Genomic DNA, 22,347 nt, shown 5'->3' with positions numbered 1-22,347 from the left:
AAAATCTAGTTTGTCTGGGGGGATTTTTTTATGTGGTTTGTTTCAGGTTTTTTGAGCCTGCATCTGTATGTAGGATGCTCCCCAAATCTTTATGGAAGAAATAATATCAGAGGGGCAGACAGTATTTAAATTTTGGATATTTCATACATGAAGTGTATTGATCCAAGGAACTTTACTAAGTTAAGTTAATGTGTCTGGAAGTGGCTTTCCCCCATAATACCAATGTTGTAGGTTAGCGTGTTATCTGTCTTAATTTCCAGGGTTATTTTTCTTTAAAAAAATATTTTACGCAGTTTCTCTAGAAAGAAATAATTTCTTTTCAAGAAATTTGGTTATACTTCTAAAATTAGCCTAATCTGCAGAAGGTTTCCTTGGTGTTTATGTTGGGTGTAAAGTTTGGTGAGTTTTTTCTAACAGGACTGAAAATGTGTTGTGGTGTAATACCTCACTGCCAAATTAGGATTTCAGTCAGACTGACTTGAAATGAAGTCAGTAACATAGAACAGAAAACAGGTTGGTAATTACAGATGGTAAATTAATTTTTGCATTAATGCTTTAGTCAGTAGGTCTTGTTATTTAAGTTTAGAAAACAGTATATGCAAATTGTGATATCTTGATGGAATCCCACTTTTAATTCTTGTTTGGGATTCCACATATGCTCCAAAGAAGGGAGCAGAATCATTTGGTGCTTGGTATGAAATTTTTTCCCAAAGTGCTTGTTTTGTACAAGTAGCTCAGACTGGGAGAGGTGTGATTAACTTTGTAAGATAAAATACTGTGATTCTCTGTTCATTGGTAGAATGCCAATTTAAATCCCTTTCTGTGTTTCCTTCCAAATGCCAAGCTAATCAAAGAGCTGAAAAGGAAGTTGATAATAATTTGTGCTTTTTCAAGTTGTGTATAGGTTGTGAATAAGGAAATTGTTACTATTGAAACTATTTTTATGGAAGTGATTAAATCCTATTGGTTTAAAAATTAGAATTACTTTGGTTTGGTCTGAAAGCTGATGAGTCTATTCTTACTTGCCTTCTTGAACCTTGTCGAGAACTAGATGATACACAGTGTTTCATATTTGACTATGAATTTAAATCTTAAATGCAGATCATATGTACAAATATTTATACTTATTAAAAAAAATATCTTGCAGCTTTCAAGCTAGCAGTCACTGTGAAATGCTACTAATGTCCAAATTCTTTAAACTAATCTGGCAGATTTTCAGGTTTAAATATTTGTATGATAAGAAATGTTTTTTTCATGTTTAGCAAGGTCATTTATAAATAACTCTGCTGCTGATTATATAAACAAGCAGGTTATCACCAAGATGAGTAGCAGTGCTGAGTTTTCTGCAGTGGCACTGTGTTGTGGGGAGATGTGCTACATCCTCCCCTTCCAGAAGTGCCTGCCACACTCTGGGCTGTGAGAGCAGGCATTGGATAGACTGCAGCCTTGGATTCTCTGCAGGCACAGCTGCTGCTTAGCTGGGCTCCAGCAACATCTGCCAGCTGCTCAGTCTCTGCAGGGCAGTTCACTTGGGCTTCCCACTGAAAAGTCAGTAAGGGTTTGTGACCTTTCTCACTTGTCTTATGCTTGCAAGGCACAAGAATAGCAAAACACTTAAAAAATGGTGATGCAAGGCCAGTTTTGCACAGGGCACGTTACCTGTTTATGGAACAAGTAGTTTTTCAGCATTTTTATAGTATTATGATCTCTTTCTTTTTGTGTATAAATTACATGCAACTTGAGACAATTAATGTCACATTTCCAACATGTCAGTATTAGGCAGTTGCTAATTTTAAAGTAATAATCCAGTTTTCAAGGTAATTTGCAATTAGTTTGAATTGCGTCAAATTAATAAGATTAATCAAAAATAAAAGTCCAGCAATACTAGATTTAAGCAACATTTTCTTCTAAGATTTTTGAAACGGAATTTTAAAAGCCTAGACTACCAGACTAGCATTAATTTATAAATTTAAATTAGAATTGTTTGAGAAGAGGAACAAATTAAGGCTTCTGGGGACTTTTGTCTCTGAAATTTCACTGTAATTCAGACTTTCAGCATGCTTGTGGTTGTGGTTTAACCTCAGCTGGCAACTAAACACCACATGGCTGCTCACTCACTTGCCCCTACCAAGCTATGGGTAGAAAATCAGAAGTGTAAAAGTGAGAAAACTTGTGGGTTGAGATATGTACATATCTCTTTAATGACGATAATAATAATATAGAAAATTAATATTTAAGAGAGGAATCAAACCCAAGGAGAAAGGCTGCAAATGAAAGCAATTGCTCAGCAGCAGCTGAGAGCTGCCCAGGCAGGCCCCAGGCAGCAGTGCCCAGCCAGGCTCCCCCAGCCCGGGGCTGCAGACCATGAGGCCGTGTGGAGCATTGTCCCCTGGTCAGCAGGGCCAGCTCTCCCAGCTGGGTCCCTTCCCACCTTCTTGTGCACCCCAGGGTGGGTGGGATGGGCAGCAGAAAAGGCCTGGACTCTGTGCAGTCTCTGCTCAGCAGTAACTAAAACATCCTGGAGTTATCAGCTCTGTTCACAGCACAAATCCAAAATACCGCCCCATACTGCGAAGAAAAGGAATCCTGTCCCAGCCAAAACTAACTTAAGTTAGTTAAACACTAACTTCATACTTTGGGAAAATTTGTTTATGGGTAGAAGAGAATATTCCTCAAAACTCATGAGTTCAGTGGCTTCTAAGTGAACTTGTAAGTAGTGCTAACTTTCCCAGAAATTATTTCATGGGGTTTTTTCATTTTAATATTTGCAGAGCATGAGACTGGCTTTTTTGCATTCAGTATGAAAACCTGATGTTTCAAAATGGCCAGAAAATTCCTAACACAAAAATATGTGGTGGTTCACACTTATTGTTCCCCTTAAGCTCTCCCTTGGCTATTGCAGGGATCTTGGAAAGCATATGAAAAGATGATAGTAATGAGCCTAACCTCTAACTAACTGTCACATGAAAGCTTTTGGAAAAGCTAATGGAGATATGTGAAACAATTTTTTAAAAGCATAATAATGCTGTCAGGTATCCAAAATTTCTTGTTAGAAAACAGGGTTTTAAGTTGTAGAAGGGCACAGTGTATCCTATCTGCTTTTCCTAACAGTTTTCAAGCCAGGTGTTTTGTTAGTCCAGCTCTAACCCCAAAACCTTCTCATTATACTTTCTAAACTGATGAATAAACATTTTGGTGCATTGTCCTGTCTTGATAAGGGATTTATGTTAGTACTGGAGGTAATAATTACCAGTGTGTTGGGGATAAATGTTTTCATTTTCTTTGGTAGCAGGTTAATCTTTGTTACCTCCTCTACTAATGGAATACTGTAGTGTTCCTTTGTGCTATTTTATGGGTCTATTATGATCTCATGACTTCCATAGTCTACTAAACAAGAAAACGAAGTGTTTGGAAAGCTGCCAGCTAACGCTTTTCAATACCATTTTAGGTGTGTGGACCAGAATTAGGTGCAGTTTATATACATTTAGTCATTCTGTAGCTATTCAAGGTAAAAGAGATGTTCTGAATCATAATGCAAGGGAAATCCCACCAGATGAACTTCAAGTTTTAATTAGGTTTTATGCACTTCATTGTTTGTTACTGTAGTCATGCCTCATGATCACCATAGTCCTTAAGGAAGCTGGTTGTACCCGTGGCTCCTATTGAAAACCCACTCTTCATTCATGGAAACAGCTTTGCGCAGCACCAAGTTACCATTGCTACAGTAACATGAGCATTAAATATCTGTACTTGCATTATATTAGTAGATAATTACATCAGAAAGTACTGAAAGAACATATTCAAAGTTGCAGAGTTCTAGTACTTGAAATAGAAAGTGAGAAATCATCTTGCCAACCCTGCACTAATAACTTTCTTTTTGATTTCTGGATTGAAATTAAAGCTCTGAGTGCAATATCCAAGGCATAAAATGGTTTTGAAGGACCAGATTCAGACCCATAAGATTTTGATGTTCCAGTACATCCTGAAGTGCAGCTGCTATTGCAGCTGAAGTTTTCTAACATTCTAGCAAATGGCATCAGGGGCCTGTGAGACAAAGAACATACAAAAGTCATGTCTCTGCAGTTCTCCAGTGACATGGCTAACCACAGATAGTCTGCAGTAGAGATTTAATTCATCAGTGGTGCATCAGTCATGAGACTGTCCTCCCAAGCTCTTGCCATCACATATCTTCAGCTTCTTAGGGCAGTATGTGTCCTCTGACTGGTGAGGTGAGGAGTCTGTGGACCATCTTTTCCAGAATGTGTGCTCCTATTCCCTCTGCTGCAAAAGCAAGGGTCTAGCACAGAGAAGGGATAAAAGCCTGAGATGGAAGATGAAATCTGACATCTTACCCTGATGCAGAATGGTGTACTTTAGGTACTCTGGCCTGGAAAATGTTGTTGTGCTCTGTTTGCATTTGTGCTTGTACCACAAATATAGCACTGTAAGAGCTCAGCTGCACTGCTCTGTTGGGGGTTGGTGTATAGTCCTGGTCATCTTGGGGAGCTTCAGAAAGGACCTTAGCAAATTCATTGGAGAGTGGTTTAGTTGTTAAGTAGCTGCAGAAATACATGTGTTTCTGTAACACTTGTTTTGAATTCCTGCAGAATTATGTATTGGCCAAACCTGGGTGGGTTTTTGTGCAGGTGCCCCAGGCAGTTTAACTACCCCTATTAAATTCATTGTGCAACAAACTCGAGCTTTCCAAAGAGAGATTTGCCAATACATTTTCACCTTAAAATCTATTTTTCTGTAGCTTTATTTTAAGAAATAGCTATGCACCTTTAGTGGAAACCTTACAGTTCTAGGCAGGTGGAACTAGAGTGGCAGAATGGACATGGCAAAGCTGTAGTCGGTGCCTAATTTTAGGAAAGGTACAAAATCTTGAAAATATGTTGCTGGGAAATAATGGGCAATCTTGATGATAGTATTGTAAGTTCACATATAATGCCCCATGTATTTGTGGAAATCCTTCCATGGAAATAATGCAAAGAAATAACTTCTTGGAAGTAGTTTGGGGATTGGTTGGGGTTTCTAAAATATTTTTTGGTCATTTTAAAGGTTATGATGATTGTTCAAGGTAGCACAGGTTCCATTAGCTTGTTTTGGTATCAGTAGCACAAACAGCAGGGTAAAAGAGTCTAGCTAACCCCACTGCCCACAGAAAAATAAAATAGACAAAAATGTGTGTTGTGAAAGTGAGTTCTCATTTGTACCTGTTCCCCAGTTACTACAAAGCCTGATTCAAAACTGTGAAAAGTGTTTCTGGTGCCATTCAAGATCACTGAAGTGGTAACAAGACATCTCTGACTGTTTGGTGGTGATTCTGGCTGTTTTTACTTTTGTTTTTTTATCCTGTAGCTAAAACTTTTGTTCACAGTTTAGCATATTTCCTATAGTGAAAGCTGTTTTGTGAACAAGCAATTATTTTTGGTTTAAATAAGGCAAGGAACTCCATGGCCCATGATTTAAGAGATTATAATTTCCTGGAAGAGATAAGTGGACTTTTTGGTAGCATTTTCTTACTCTTGTTACCTAACAAGATTCACATACATGTTTTTAAGCAGTGAATTTTCAGCAGGACTTTGTCTTACACCAAAGATTCTCCTGGGGTACTGATTTTAGTATATAAAGTTGGCCCTGGGTGTCCAAAGGGAAGGCAATGGGCTTAACCTCTGGCTTTATTGTGGATACATTAGTATGGAATGTATTTTAAAATTTAATCATTGCTTTGTGATGAGTTGTAATGACCAAGATACTTTCTTGATTTGTCTAAGTGAAAGTTTATTCTATCATAGGATTTACCAGTCCTAATTTAGCAAACTTTTGCAGTGCAACAAAACCTGCTCGTGATTTGTTTTACAGGTCTTAAAATTAAGGTTTGGGAAGGCATCCTTACACTTCATCTAGTTGAAGTCTATGCCAAAGACAAGCTTAGAGACCAGTTGTAAAATAAAAAAGGATAAGTGAAGGAGTCTTACAAAACAGTGTCAGTAAATTGATGCAAACCACTAAGAATGGAAAGGAGATCAATTTTTTGAAACTGAAAGAGCAAGGGTAACAGAAAACCCAAAGAACCCCCAGCTGTTAGCGTGGCTTTAGAGGTGGTAAATTCAGCAGTAAGGTGAAGAAAGATGTTGTAATCAAGTATATGTAGTGATATGTTTAGTACAGTATAGAGATTTTCAAAGCATTAGAACTGATTTAATTTTTTTTGATACTGACTCTGTATTCCAATGCATACCACTGTTAGTAAATACACTGCGTCTTTTGTAGACGGTGGACATTCACAAAGAGAAAGTTGCTAGAAGAGAAATTGGTATCTTGACTACAAACAAAAACACCTCAAGAACTCACAAAATCATTGCACCAGCTAACTTGGAGCGACCAGTTCGCTACATCAGGAAACCTATTGATTATACAATTCTAGATGATATTGGACATGGAGTGAAGGTAGGTGATATTGTTAAAACAGCCAAACTGCAAATTCATTGTCTTTGTATATTTTCAAAATAACCTGATGCTTTTCATGGTAATATACCAGTTTCTCCTTGCCTGGACAATGTGTCTATAAACATGAGAGGAGTCCTGTCCGATTTCCAGTTGTCCCTTCCCCTTCTCTTGTCCCACTGTTTCTAAATGTTGCAAACTCACTGAATCTGATTTCTGATTGGGACTGTGAGTCCCACCCTCAAAAATGCTTCTGAATATCAACTTGTGTGATGCTGCTATTATTGTTTGGGTCAGTTGCCAGGGATATACATGGGGACTGAAGGGCTATTGACCATCACTTTTCTGCTGAATTAGCACCACAGAGTGTGATCCAGCTGTAATTGCCCCTGGTTTACTTTGACGCTCACATAAAGGAAGGGTTTGCATGAGAAATGTTATGGCCTCCCCTTTCTTCTTTCTGCCAGGGTCAGTTATACACAAACCCACTGATGTGCTTTGTTAAAGGGAGTGCTCTAGAACTTTTGTGCCATGTGGGGTTTTGAGATGGGAGTGTTACTGCCAAGTTTAAAGCCAGCTGGTTTTCCCTTTCAAGATAAGGAAAAAAGAAGGAATTTCAGGGCAGAGGTCAGACTGAGGCACAACTTGTGGCTGTTAGATCAATGTACACAGCAGCAGTAATATCATGTTTGAGGTTAGATATATGTTTTTAAAAGCACATCCTGAATATAAGCACAGTCTTAGCAAGTGTGAGCTCATTGTTAACTTGTGCTGCCAGGAAAACAAGTACAGAAATGAGAACACTGACAGTATTAAAGTTCCAGGAAATGAAAGGTAAATAGCACAAAATGACATCATTTTTACAAGGCAAACTAACAAATCTGTAAACCTGCTAAGTAGCAGTAAGGTAAGATGCTTCTTCCAGTCAAAGTACACCAGGATTTCTTTTGCTTGTCTTGTAACTGGGTATCTCTGTTGACCTATTTGCTTTGTCTGCTTGGATGGCCATTTGAATAGCAATAGGTTGTTTAACCTAACTCTTTAAAATTCAAATTCTGAGCAATTTGATTTAAGTATCTTTCCCAAGCAATTTTACTTAAGGTCTCTTCAACATCCTGTTTGTTAATTGGAAAGTCTCCTTCCTCCCATTTCTTACCCAAAGAATCAACCTCTGAATAGATTTTTAAAAAGACAAATAAAAAAACATACCTAACTTTAATAACTACAGTTTTGACCAGGAAATTATTACCAGTTGTGTGTTAAAATCTGCTACCAATTTTGAATTTATGCAGGTCACCAGATCTCCTTGTGGATATGGATGAAGCATATTACCCTTGTAGGATTGCTGTTGCTAATATTTTAATCATCACTTTTTGTTTTAGGGAGATCATTTTAGAACTCATTAAAGAATAGTTTTTAATTGCTCTGCATCACAATCTTATTTAGCACTGGCTCTAAATCATTATAATTGGTATCCCACTTACCTCAATGTAGCAGTCATACTAAGATGCAGTGAATTATGTTCTTCTAAAAGAACATAGTTCATCAAATGGATGATGACTTGAGTGTGTTTTACATCCATTTGTTATGCTTGTGATAGACTTAAATTATATTTACCATGTACTATGTTTGTCTAGAAAATGAAGAAATATTGTGTACTTGTGAAACAATAATCAGAGAACTTGAAGTCATGCTATCCTTAAGATTGTAAATATGTTCCAATTAGGTTAATCCTGTGTTTAGGACAGAAGAAGGAACAGCTTTCTTGCTGATGGGGGAGAGGTGGCCAGTTGTGCTTATGAACCTGTTTTTGTTCTGCTTGAGAAACTCCAGATTAGTTTATTAGATCTCTGGCTTTAGAACAGAGAGAAAAAAATGAAGTATGTAGAAGCTTTAAATTTGTGTATATATAGCTCTTTATTGTTTGAGCTGTGATACTTTTCCCTTCAAGTGAACATTCAGAAGGAGTTGTTGCATAAACAGTGTTGAAGTTCCAGTTAGCATCAGGGTTCCTCAGTCTGCATTCTTTGTCCTTTTTCTGCTGAAGGGCTTCTGCTCCAGTACTTGGACCTGGAATTATGTATTTTCAGGCCAGGCAAAATGCTGATGCAGCAGACATTCATTGCAATCCCTGAGAAAGATGGCAAGCTGAACAGAATAATGCAGGCATAAAAGGGAGGATTCTTGGCTGAGAAATTCAGTATGCTGTGCAGAGAGAAGTGGTACAGGCCCTTAAGCATCTTCTTCCATTCAGAAATTTGAAGCATAGTGGAGACAATGTTCAGGGAGGGTTGCTCTATAGTATGGTTTCTAAATAGATGTGAGAGAAGTCAAGTGCCTCTGTATCATCCCAGCAGTCCCTCATCTTCCCTCCCTGAAGCTGCAATGCTGCAAAAATCTAAAGAATCTTTTGTGTGAAAGAGACTTGCTTACAATTTTTTCAAATGTTTCCCAAGTTACAAAGTCTTCCAACCAAAGAGTTCTTTAGTCAAGAGAATAGAAAAAAAACAAGTGCTCCCTTCAGAGAGAGAGGTGTGTATTTAGGCATTGCAGTTATCAGGCAGTGCTGCTGAGGTCTCTGCAGAGAGACCTTCCAGTGTGACTGACCTCTGTGGCCAGTGCAGGGGGACCTGGTTTTCCAGTAGAGCTGGACAAGGCAGAGACCATAGTGGTTAATTGATCCACAGAACTTTAAACTCTAAGACAGGAGATTTTTCTTGTAAATCAGATTATGTTTCATTTTAGTAGAGCAGAGTCTCTCCTAAATTGATGGAACAAATCAGTTACTCTGGATGCTCTACTATTTATCCAAATATTTAAATAATTATTTATTTGAATATTTAAATATTTATCTGAATATTTGCTGTTCAGTGCTGCAGAAAGTGTAACAAACTTAATGATACATTTAGATGAATTGAACTAAAACCAGATCATTCAAAGAGAAAGACAAGTAATTTTAAAAGAAATTACTATGGAGAAAGATGTACGATATTGTGCCAGTAAGATGCAGAATTTAGTGTCAAAAAGCTAGCACTTAGGCTTTAAAGTAAGATTTTAATCTGTTGATTAATGTCTTAATTTATACTTTAGGAAATGTGGATATGTGGTACAGTATCCATAAAGAGTGCTGTACTTCTTACAAGACTGAATGATTTGCTCTTGATCTTTGTTCAAGAGAGATCTCATGGCATCACGTTAACTAACAGCATTCTCTATAAAAGAACATGCATTAGCTTAATATGCTAGAAGCTTCCATTTCAGCTACTTGTAAATGTGCTAATGCATGTAAACAATTTAAATGAGCTCAGACTCATTGATAAGGCTCAAATAAGGCTTTGACAGCTCAAATAAATTAACCTCTGAAGTTAATCCATCTAGATCTCATGATACATTTTGAAAGAAGCTGCCTTTTTGTTAGCACTGTAAGAACTTGAGTAAACAGTGTACAAGCATTTGAATGCTAATTTTAAAGTGGTCAATGTATATTAAAATTTTCAGCTTGAAGATCTTTTGTTCATGACATTCTGCTTTAACCACTCTTTCTATGATCTACTGATACATTATTTTGTTAATGCTGAATGCTTAACTTTTTTCTTTCTTTTTCCTTTCTCTTCATATCCTGAAGTTCCAACTAACCTTTCAATGCTTTTTTTCCTTACCTCTTTTATTTGCTCCATTTATGCATTAAGTGGTTGCTTAGATTTAAGGTAAGAAACCCCAGGGCTGGATTTCCATTCCTCTTCTGAGATTATTACACACGGGGAGATGATTGACATCAATGCTAGAGATTATTTAAAACAACACCCACTCTGCCTTTTGTGTCACAGAACTTCTGTTGGGTAACTCATTGTGGATAAGCATTTTGTGATATAAATTGCTGTGTATATAAATGGAAGTTAACACAGTTAATTTTAAAAGCTTTGTGGTAAAGTATTAGCTGCCCTCAGCATATCTAGCAGATCATTTATGAGGGAGGGATGTTGTCCTAGCCTTGAGTAGACAAAAATATACACAGACTAGATAGCAGCTGAATATGAGCCTCCCCCTGTGTAATATTCTTTTTATCCTATATGCGGTGTAAGCTACAGTTTGATTGGGATTCATGTTTCAGTGTGAGATTGCTCAGATAATGGGCTCCAAAGGTGTGTAACAAATTCAAATCTGTATATTATTTTTTAAAGTTGCAGTATTCTTATTTTTTTTTCAGAAACTGATAGCAGTGCTTAAATACTCAGAGGTAATCATCTATAGAAACTTCCAGAAATGTCATAATTGTGTAAAATACTCAATAACTGTTAAGCAGCAAGATAAGTGATTTATTTAGTTGAATAGTAAATGAATAGTGCATCAAAGAACTCAGGCTGAAGTATGTCAAATTCTTTAAATGTTAGTAGTCTTAGTGGCTGTAGAAGCAGCAATAAAAAGCATCAAATCAATTAGACAAGCAGTTAAATCAGGTTACATGATATTATGGTGGAGTTCATAGTACATTAATTAATAGATAGGTTATAGCCTTTATTGAATATGATGATATCCTCCTCCTCCTGAAGTGCAGCTGGTTTAGGGGGAGAGGGACTGGAAGATTTTTAGTAGCAGGTGCCATCATTGTAATGAGGGAAGTGTATTTTAGAACATAGAACGCCAATATATAGAATGAGTATATTAATTAAAGGAAGTTCCAAGTTGACGTGAAATATTTTAAAGTATTTTCTATGCTTGGAAAAAGCTAAAAGAAAATCCTGCAAATTCCTGAGATTGCCTATAAAACCAAGTATTTCTGTAGATATCTCCATGATGCCCCTGTGAAGAGGACAGAGGGTACTTTTAGTCAGGTATTTAAGTATATGTAGCATCTCTAATAACAATGGAAAACTTGTAATTTATGAGAGAATTCCCACATGTCATTTGAAATTTATTTTTACAAAGGTGTGTGAGGTGTACAGTATTTCAACTCAGTGTTTGCATACTTTTAATTTGAGAATGGCAAAATATGTCTCCTCCCTGTTTTTTACTGTCTGTTTATATAACATGGGTACTTTTGATGCTGAATATGTCTTATTCTGGACACACTTAATATTGGATGATGGTTTTCTCAGTGTTCTTAAAAACCAATTTTCAAACTCAATTTTCTTTGTTGCTCTCTGCAGTTGCAGTTTATAAACAAGTAATGACTATCCTAAGAAAAGTTTTAACATTGTGTAATTATAGATTGTATGTGAACTGACATATCTGTGCATTATCTGCAGTGACAATAAGAGTTTTGTACGGCTTTTCAGAGTAAATATTTTTTTCTGTTTATAGGTTTGGAATGAAAACATTTTTTGTTATAACACCATTCCTTTATTTACTAAAGTGAACCCAGTCAGAAATTTGACTTGAGGAATCAAACATGTCAGTCAGCTTCTCATTGGCAAAACATGAGTTTGAAAGAGAAAACAAAAAAGGCAAAAAGCTGTGCATCATCTCTCAGTAGACCTGAGTTATTCTTTGTCTCACTGTAGTTTCTGTGCATCAAGCAGAAAGAAGAGTGAAAAGCAGTTCTGTGGGAATGGTTATTTTACTTCACTTAAAAGTGATTGGATATGAAGTGTTTGGCCTGCATTTCTTTTTTGTGATTGCAAAAAACCCTTAGCCTTACCTAACAGCTATAGTTTTAAACTGACGGACTGTAGCATTGGATTTGTGTCTGAGTTACTTAAGTTTTAAACAGATTTTGAAGAAAATTTCAGTTACAAGGCAGAGGAAAATCTATTGAAAATGACCTTGTTTAAGCCTTTTTGTATTCACCAGACTTGGTTCTTCAATTAATTTGCATGGGTGGATGTGGGAACAACAAGTAAGCTCACTTGCTTGAAGCTTCTACTTGTGGTCATTTGCCAAACAGGGCTGAAATTTATACATTTCACTTCCCTATAAACTGGTTAATGAGCTGACAAGCAAATGGTTTGATTAGACATGCACAGTAAGTATTTGAGTGGCTGAGCACAGCCTGAAAATAAATTTACTTTGAGGTGGCAGATGATGGGCCAAAAATCTATTCATCATCTCTGCAGCATTAACAAGATGAAGCAAGGCATGGAAGGGAGTTTTCATTCAGCCTTGGGGTGTTTTTTCCCATAATTGGATACCAAATTGCTCAAGAAGGTTGAGAAACTGCCTGAAGGTTCTGAATATAATCCGTGAAACATCACTGATGGGACGCTTTTTCTTACTAGGTTTGGGGAAAAAAATTATTCTTTTGACATCCTGAAAGTTCTAGAAAATACAGTTTGAATTTAAAGCACCGCTTAAAAATTTGTGACTTTGTCCAGCTTTAGAAGTAGCTCCTCCTGAGGTTTGATTGTGTTCAATAGCTGGTATTCAGGATTTTGGGGGGAAAAACAGCCAACCAACCAAGCAACCAAAAAAAACCCCAACCCCCCCAAAAAGCCCAGCTTGCTTGCTTTCTTGCAGGTAAGTGCCTCACATCTGTATAGATACAGGACATTAATGCAAATAGTTTTGCAGTCTCTTGACCAACTCCCATATCTCACCAGCTATAAATTTCTGTACTTCCTGTTTTGTTTTGTTTTGGTTTTTTTTTATTTTTTTTGCTTGTGAAAATATTCCCAAGAATTAAACTGAATGAACGGCATAATTTATCAGCTTTAGCTGATTTATTTATTTCAGTACAAATTCTTTATACAGTGGAGTGCTAAAGAAATTCAATATGTTAAATGCCGATAAAAATGTAAGTATGAAGGAAACTCAGTCATATGTAGGACCATAAGATGGTGTTTTGATCATTGCAATCTATGAAGAACTAGTTGCCAAAAATAGAAATTGGCCAATTAAGTCTTAATTATTTTAAAAATTAAAAAATTAAGAGGGTAGCTTTTCTGTAAGTACTAGAGAGTACTACTACTAGAGCGTACTCTAGTCGGTGCCATATTGTGTCTTGAAGTCATCAGATGGTGCCTTTCTAAAACTGTAGCTCAATAATAGAAAACAGTGGATGAAGTACTATTGCACCCTTTTGGAACAGAATGGTCCATAGGGATCAATTTTTTACAGTTCATTGTATAGCTGTTACTGTGGGGCTGGATCCCAGTGCATTTTCTAGCATGTCTTACTCACTAAGGATCTGCTTTTTAGGTAGTTTGTGTAGTTTCTTCCTCAGCAAAACTTCCAATTCCAGCTCCAGTGCTGACAAAGTTACAGCTTTGGTAGAAGATATTTTTCTGTGGTGCATGTGCTTGTTAATTCAGCTGCAAGGTATCCAGTTAAAGAAAAAAAAACAGCCAAGATCTCTTGGTGTTCCACGACTTCTGTTGGAAATTTTGGTGTGGTTTTTTTTTCTGTGAGAGAGGAAAAAAGTCATTTGAAAAATCCCTGCATGCATTAGGCACAGACCCTGTGCCCTATTGTCTGTTTACAGGGTTGTCTTCCTGCTTTTACATCAGTCATCTGTGGTTTTATCCTGAGCTTTGTGCCCAATTCATTACTGCCTCTTTTTTTTTTTTTCTGTTCTAAACACAGTGGTTGGCTGGTTAACTGTGCAGTTGTGAGCAAAGGCACAGACAGATACTCCTTTATCTTTCTGGTTGCAGGCTCTCTTTTGCTATGCATTTTCTTAAATTGATTTCCAAGACTTAAGCGAGAAATCAGCCCCAGCCTCTGGGGCTGAAACAAACCACCATCAGACAGATGCATTCCTCTGCTTTCACCCTCTCATTAAATCAGCTGCATCTGGGTAGTTCCAGCTGTGCAGGACCAGGGGAAATGATATCAGAAACAGTGCAAGTTCTGGCAAATACCAGCTTACTCCAGAAAAATGATTTTTTAAACTTGACAGCAAATGTAAATGTGACCTTGAGTTCTGGTTGTTGCTTCAGATTTTACATGTTTGTAAGAGCGATGTGTGTGGGTGAGGATTTGTGTATGGAAACTGTATTTACAACCATATGTGCAAAATAGAAAAGGCGATACAATAAAGTTTGGAAGAGAGGGGGCATTAATGGTCTTCCTTCCCCTCAGTAGAAATTATTATAGAAGGAGACAGCTGTATATATTGCAGTGCTTTAATCTCAATTGCAGTTGATGCAGTTTCAGATTTTTTTAGCATCTTGCATGCTTTTATTTCCAAGGATCTGTCCATTTTGATCAGAAGTGTTGAAATAATTGTATCTTTTTAATTTCTCTTCTGTGATTATTTGGCAGTAAGTCAAAGGGGAAGTAGCACAGGATTGTTTAACTTAGAGTAGCTGATCTTAAAGTCACCAGTCCTGTCAGATTTGAAGACAACTTTGTAAATTCTAATTACTTGCTCTCTGAACAGTTCAATTTCAATGTTGAAAAGTCATTTCCAGTACCCTGAAACTAAACCTACTGTCAGTAAATCTCCTTATCTTTTAGGTTGGGTTTTTTTAAGGATGGTTTCTTTTTGCTAAGTTCCTGGGCTAAAAACGGGTCATTTTTTGTTTGGCCACATTTTCTAAAGCTTTTGTCCCATCCTTTTCAAGGATCTGTGTATTTGCAGTGTTAATGGAAATATCAAGCAGTCACTGAGCTCTGTGTTGGTGAGGCGAGTGTTAGCTCCACTTCTGGCTGTACCCAGTGTGATGTTCCAGCATCCTCCGCCTCAGCCATCCTGTCTTTTCATGTAGCCATAGCCCTGGGATGCCTAGAAGTTCGTTTTTGTTCTTGCAATCATTGTATAAAAAATAATAGCATTATTTGTATGAAATATATGTAATTTTATATTAACTGTAAAGTGATAGCCAGTGGTTACATCATCTTGTCAGAAACAATAGTGTAGCCAATTAAATCCCCTAAATGGAGTATTCAAGGGCACACAGATTGGTCTGTCATCTAAAGACATCCAAAAGCAGAGGCTGAGTGGGCTCTTTGAAATACAGCAAGTGACAATTCAGTGAGCATTTAATTAAAGTGGATTTTGTTTGTTTGTGGTTTTTTTTTTTTTGAAAACTCAAATAGGCAGGTGAGTGAAACAGGCATGTTTAATGAAAGAGGAAATACAGGGGGTGCTGCAACTTTAAAAAAAAATTCAGATTTTGCTATTTCTTAAATGTTCCGTGTATAGAATAAAATATATTTCATTTTACACTTTCCCTTTTCCCTTTAAGTAGTTGTAGTTCAGTGCTTACCTCATCCCTCACTTGAATTAACTTTAGATTTCTTGTTGCTTAGAGTTGGCTTAAAGGACTTTATAATGCTGTGCAACATAATTTTGTCTTAAATTGACATTACAGAGTACTCTTGCACAACTAAATCCAGACATCTGTTTTTGAATCTGATAAAATACCTCTTCCAATGCTTGGGTTTTCTTTTCCTCCCTGCGGATTGAAAATGTGATAGCACTGGGATTATTTAGAGACAGGGAATCAAGTTTCAGTGGATTAGAATACTGAACATATTACTCTTTATTCTGTTGTCAGTATTTATCAATTCACAAATCTAAACATTGCAAAGGTTTTAAGTGAGTTAGAGTCAAATTTTGAAGGAGTAATCTGCCTTCAATGATGTTTGCAAACACTCTTGAGTGCCTTGATCATGGTTTCATTTTTCTGTGGGAGATGGGGGCAGTAGCCAGGACTCACATTTTAGAAAGAAGAAATGCTGTGAGATAGAGCATGACAGGAAGAGCTGAGAGAGGGATGTAAGCACACTTGTTTAGGTTTGCTGAGTATCTCTGTGCCTAAGCAATGGCTCAGGCAGTCGTAAATCTGAGCTGTTTTGTAAGCAGACCGTATACTGATTCCTGTAAGCATGTGTGCATTGAGGGGATTTTGCTTGGCTGGCAGAATACAGGGAAGCAAAATGCACATTGCTAACAATTGTTTACAGTTCCTAGATTAATCAATCAGTCAGGAATGCAAATGAGTTTTTGAAAGAAGTTAGAGTCAATTATTTTATGCAAAATTTACTTCATTAGTATTTTAACCTGACAGAGGGGAAGTGGACAACCGCAGTTATATCACATCACTGCTAAATACTTTTCTCCCTATCCATTTATTTATAAACTCTGAGATGAAATTGCTACAGATTTAATGGGGGGGGGGAAAAATACGCCTTTGTATTTTTCTCAAAATAGCTTTCTCTGTATGTTTATATGTATGTAACTAATATTTAAAGTAAATATCTTTAAAAGTTTTTATAATCTGTGAAAACATTAAAACATTAATGGATGATTTATAGATTACTTTGACTTCTCCATATCTGTATAAATCACATTAGATTGTGGCCTATTAGATAAGCCTTAGTATTTTTAAACAGTATTCAAAAATATTTGTGCAAATTTACCATTCAGTAGTGCCATGTGAAATAACTGCCTTTTTCTCAAAAGATGACTGGGAGGTTCAGCCAAGTTAGGTGCAGTATCTGTATTCTCAGAGTTAACATTTATGTGATAGCCTGAAGGCAAATTCACTTTTTTGTACAATTTCTAAAAACTATGTAATAAAGAGTCCTTTGAGCACAACTCTTGACTTCTAGCAGAGTGGAAATTGCATATAAAACGCATGGCCTCTCAAGTTTTTTTGTTTGTTTAAACCTTCCCTTCCTTAGAGTTAATTGCTAAAGGCATCTCCGTGTCTGTCCCCTCGACCCTGAGCTCAGTGAAGGCCGTTTTTGTCCCCGTTCTTTCATGCAGGTCAGCACCCAGAACATGAAGATGGGTGGGCTGCCTCGCACAACACCACCCACCCAGAAGCCACCAAGTCCACCCATGTCAGGAAAAGGAACTATTGGGTAAGTGCAGTTACTGAGTGGGTGAACAAAAGGGAAAAGAGGGAAGATTCTTTCTTTTTCTGTAGTGGGAGAGATTTCATGGTTTTATTTTAAGCGTTCACAAAGGTCAAGAGGTGTTATATCTGCATCCTCTTATACTGATTGTGTCTTTGTGTGTTAGTGTGCTGCTGCCAGAAGACAGTGGGCATCATCAGCCTTTCCCAACAGGAACCTTTTTCTCAGTGCAGAACACTTAAAATTACATACTGTAGAGTAAAATGTCCTTAGCTGTGGTTTTCACAGGTGGTGCTAAACAACTGAGAAATGGGTGCATGGCACTGTTCGTTATTTGTGATGTGTTTGATGAAAGTAATTTCATGCGAAGTTTATGAACCTGATTTTATGAACCTGAAGTTTATAACCTGATGTGTTATAATGAGTATATAATATATAATGAATGCTGTTTACTGGTGTGTTTTAATGTATATACATACAGAACATGGCGCTTTATTTTAATGGAAGATAATGGCTTACCTTTAAAACAAGAATGGGATGTGGAACACAGAGTTTACTGATAGGAAGACTGAAGTACCCGAAGAACATCCTTAATTCTTTTTTTCCCCTCATCCTACAAAATAAGTACTGCAAAGTTATAGATGAAGCCCGTTTTTTAAGCTCACGTTCCCGATTAGTGTGTAGCTGTGTTTCAGAGAGTGAGAAGTGTGTGGTTCTGTGTATTCCCCTAACTGGCTTGTGGCTGTGCTTGTGCCGTGCAGGCGGCACTCCCCGTACCGCACGCTGGAGCCGGTGCGGCCCCCGGTGGTGCCCAACGATTACGTGCCGAGCCCGACGCGCACCATGGCCCCGGCCCAGCAGAGCCCCGTCAGAACGGCCTCGGTCAACCAGCGCAACCGCACCTACAGGTACCGGCCTGGCCTCTTCCTGCTCGGGGGCAGAACTGCTGTGCCCAGCTGCGAACCCACCTGCTCCTCCCTCTGCCGGCAGCCTCCCTCGTTCACCCCGTGCACCGGCAGTCTCAGTGGCGTGATGAGAATGAGCACTAATCAAACCGGAACAGGGAATCGTGTTACGATTATTCACTTAATCCCTGTTCACCTCCGTTTTAGTGATCTCACTTAGAGTACTTAATGAATTGCGAAGGTCGTGAAGTCTTTCAAGGAGGTAGATCATGATACTACTTTACTAAACTGGGGGAAGACTTTGTACACAGCTTGCTTTCTACATGTTGAAGGGCTGCTTAGATGCTTATACTTGACATTTTGAACAGTCTTTGATGTTTATAGATTGAATAGCTGAAATAGTGTTTTTGGGATATTGGCATAATGTTTTGGGGATATTGATAACTTCAAACACAGAATAAAGCTAAACTGCATTACCAGGGGCTCTGCAGAAGACTATTTTTTTTTCTAGGAAACTAAGATAATTTCATGATGTGATTAGAGCTAAATTCTTTCCTTGAAATCTTTACTTTTAAAACATAATAAGTTCTTGAGGATGGCTAAACAAGTGGACTTAAAAAGATAAGAAATCTGAATTTTACTATCTTACAACTTTTAGGCTTTAGTAGACTCATATGAAAGCATACAAATCACAGTCTAAGCACTCATAAGTTTTAAAGTTATAGGAAAAAGGTCTTTATTTCCTCTGTAAGGGCTTAACAATCCTGGCATGATGTGCTTTGAACAAGGTTCTGGAAGTGTTTAATTTTTGGCAAAGTTCAGTAAGGCTAACTTACTGAAAAAATCCCTCTTGTGCTGTAGTCGAAGTCGAGAGTTTCAGGAAAGCCTAGCTTTGTAGAGATTTATATTATCCTTGTTGCTTTTCTCTTGTTCCCTGTTACTTCTCTGATTTGGTAAGATGCTCTGTGAGGGATCTCATGTTTCAGCACGAGCAGCATCATACTCATTCCCTGGTTACTTTGGCTTCTTACAGCAGCAGTGGCAGTAGTGGGGGAAGCCACCCAAGCAGTCGGAGCAGCAGTCGAGAGAACAGTGGAAGTGGAAGTGTAGGTGTTCCCATTGCTGTTCCCACACCATCTCCTCCTAGTGTCTATCCAGGTAAATGGAAACTTCTTGTTCCTCTTTCTGCCTCATTGTTTACCTTGAGCATTTGCAGTTTCCTAAACTTGAAGGGAAGCCCAGAGTTCATTGCTATTGATAATATGAGTTTGAATCAAGTAGTGTCTTCTCTGAGAGTGTCTGATGTGCTGTAATGTTCCTTTTATGTATTAATTTGTTTATCAGAATTTTTTGCCTGGCTGCCTGCATGTGACAAGGTAGGACACAGTACCTTTTTTAGTAGGCTGAGGGACACTTCTCCCTTGTCCTTTTAAGCAAATAAATGTTTTTTCATTGGCTGTTTATGCAGATTCATAGAAGCATGTTTTTAGAAAATTAGATTGAATGAGAGGCAGGCACAGAGTAAATATTGAGTACATCAACGCAAGCCTGAATTGTCACAAAGAGATACTTGCTCAATGTAATGGCCCCAGACTTTCCAGAAGCAGGAAATGTTATTAGTACTTCTTTTTCCTTTGCTCAGCCTTTTCAGTGAAGAAGAGCCTGTAGTTGTCTTGCAGAGAAGTACATGATGCTTCTGAAACAAAGAGCTGGAAATTTTTTGGTTTCCTCTTTATATTTTCTGATTTATACAAAGGCTAAAGACAGCCATGCTAGAGATTGGAGCATAAATAATACAATGCAAAGACATCTTTCAAAAGTAATACTTTTCACTGAAAAGTTTTGGGTTGTGTTCCCTTCAGACCTGGAAAGAAGTCTTTTTGCTTGACCCTCATTTACCATCTACACAGGAATGAGCCTTTCTTTAACAGCTCCATTGTTTTCTCATCTGGTGCATTCTGAAATACTGTGCAGCTAATAAATAGCTAACACTGAATAGTCAGAGGCTTTCTCTAATCCTTGCTAACATATCTCCTTATTAACTCCACCTCTTCGTCCTCTCTTCACTCAGCCCCTGCTGGCTCAGCTGGCTCTTCTCCCCTTCCTGCTACCTCTGCTCCTGCCCCCACTCCTCCTGCTCCTCCTGCCCCTTCCTCCGCTGCCCCAGATGCTGCTGCTGCTGCTGCAGGAGCTCAGCCCCTTGCTGATGGCTTCACCTCTCCAACTCCCCCTGCTGTTTCTTCCACACCCTCTGCAGGTGAGTGTCTGCTCCAGCTGCTGGGCAGATGAACCCAGATGTGATCGTGATCCAAGGCTTTGCAAAGTTACTTCAGCAGCAGTGATTCATAATTAAAAAAAAAAGTTCAATTATAACTAGAAAATATCTGTTAATACCCAACTATAAGGTCATGGTTACAGTAGACAGTTCAAGGTGTTCTGATTTTTTTAACAGCAATAATTTTATAATTTTATTATTTTTACATTTATGTAATTCACTAAATCATAATTTTATTTCTGTTTGGATTCTGAGAACCTCATAGAATAATTATGTCTGGCAGGAACCAGCACTGATAGTTCTGGGTCTTATTATTCTCTTTCATAAATGCAATTTTAAAAAAGTGCATCTAGCAAAGTATAATTTATGTAACTGTTTTCTTCAATGCTGTCAAATGACAAGTCTCCCTTTAATGAACTGATGAAAAGGGCAGGCTCTCTGTGTCCAGTATTAGGTAAAATGCAAATTTTTATTATGCAGACTACTACTAAAGCATTTTGTTTTCACATATGGTACTTAGGGTGCATATTGCAACTTCCTTTTTTTAGTGCTACACTTTTCTCATGTGCTGAAGTTGCAGAGTGGAGCACTTACCAACCATAATACTGTCCTGTATCTCCTATTTTTGATGAGGAGATTGCAGTGTGAAGATCTCCTTCAGACAGCCAAATTCATGTGTAGCTACCTGCATGCTTTGCTGCTTTACATTATGGTGGAGGCTGCTTACAGGGGAGGGAGTTGGTTTGTGAGTTTATTAGTGATCATCTCTTAGTAAAAATTGTACCAGGTTCCAGAAGCACTCTTAAAATTGCATATAGTTTAAAGGGCTGGTGCTCATAAAAAATTAGAAGATATTTCCACTAGAATCCTTAACTGTGACCAGAAGTTTTTAAAGGGTGATGAATTTTGATCTGAGATTATCATGATGTCTAAACTACTTTCATGAAGATGAGCTGTGGAATATGGAGCCCCAATCAGTTTTCCATTTTGATGCACTGTCAGTATCCCAGTTCTTAAGCCATGTTGCTCCTATATTTTTAACAAGTCAAAACCAAGTAAAGATTAATATTTTAATGACTGTAAATTCACAATTTCATAAGAGAAATTTCACCTTAGTTACTATTTCTAAGATCTTTTGTTTCCCTGTTTTATTAGTGAGGTTTGTCTGAAATAAAGTATTTTAAGAGTGATAGGTCACCACTTATGAAGTCATAGCTTTTGGTCCTTAAAAACCTCTTAGCCCTCTCCCCTCCCTTCTCTCCAATCACCACCAATTTCTGCAAGTATATTAAGTAACAGAGAGAGAGACACACACACATTGAAAAGACACATCAGGAAAAATGGGGAAAAGCCTTTATAGAGTGGATTCTTTCTTAGCTGTTTCTTAGCTGTAAAAAGTGCATTTTTTAATATGGTACACCACATTATTGGTACAAAGCAGAGGGAATGTGACACTGTAGTTCATGCATTTGCTCTTACAAGCAAGTAACAGAGCAAGCAACTTGTATATTTATTTACTGACCTAGTAAGAAGTTGTGCAAAGCAAGCAAAACATAATGAAGAACAGTACAAGTTTTTAAAAATTTGTATGTTCTTTTGTTCTGTTTCTCTGTTTACTTCTCTCCTCAACCACCATCCCTTCTTCCCTTGTTTTCTTGCAAACTCTCAAATTTGCTTCTAGGACAAATGGTAGAGGCAGAATAGTTTGTGGGGTGTAATACTGCATATAAGAATAACAAATCCAGCTTACTGTTATATGCAGTATAAAATCCAGAGAATTGTATGTGAGCACAGAAGATACCTTGCTTCATTTATTGCTTGCTGGGAATCATGATCAATGTCTTGAATACAGAAAGTAAAGAAAATGCAGAGCAAGTTTTTGAGGAGTTGTTTTAATTGACGGCTCCCTTGAAGAGGGTCTTCTAGTTTGACTTCATTTATTTCATCCTTCAAGCAGTTTCTAACATTCATTTC

The 22,347-nt window shown here is 37.6% G+C and overlaps 1 protein-coding gene across 10 annotated transcripts in view; it reads left to right on the top strand.

Annotated features, from left to right (window-relative positions):
• The window catches only part of ABI2 (abl interactor 2), a 65,342-nt gene that overhangs the window by 27,736 nt on the left and 15,259 nt on the right, over window positions 1–22,347 (top strand). Inside the window, exons 3-8 of one of the 10 annotated variants that reach the window (XM_066553692.1) lie at window positions 6,277–6,453; window positions 10,140–10,157; window positions 17,102–17,199; window positions 17,955–18,101; window positions 19,135–19,256; window positions 20,170–20,355. In XM_066553692.1, coding sequence (XP_066409789.1) covers window positions 6,277–6,453; window positions 10,140–10,157; window positions 17,102–17,199; window positions 17,955–18,101; window positions 19,135–19,256; window positions 20,170–20,355 — 748 coding nt within the window. Of the gene's footprint in view, window positions 1–6,276; window positions 6,454–10,139; window positions 10,158–17,101; window positions 17,200–17,954; window positions 18,102–19,131; window positions 19,257–20,169; window positions 20,356–22,347 lie in introns of all 10 variants that reach the window. The other 9 variants (XM_066553691.1, XM_066553693.1, XM_066553695.1 and 6 more) reach the window with 9 other exon arrangements.

This window comes from Molothrus aeneus, chromosome 7, assembly GCF_037042795.1.
Source record: "Molothrus aeneus isolate 106 chromosome 7, BPBGC_Maene_1.0, whole genome shotgun sequence".
NCBI classification, from domain to species: Eukaryota; Metazoa; Chordata; class Aves; order Passeriformes; family Icteridae; genus Molothrus; species Molothrus aeneus.
Note: the sequence above shows the minus strand (reverse complement) of the source record. Positions and strands in the feature narration are given on the sequence as shown.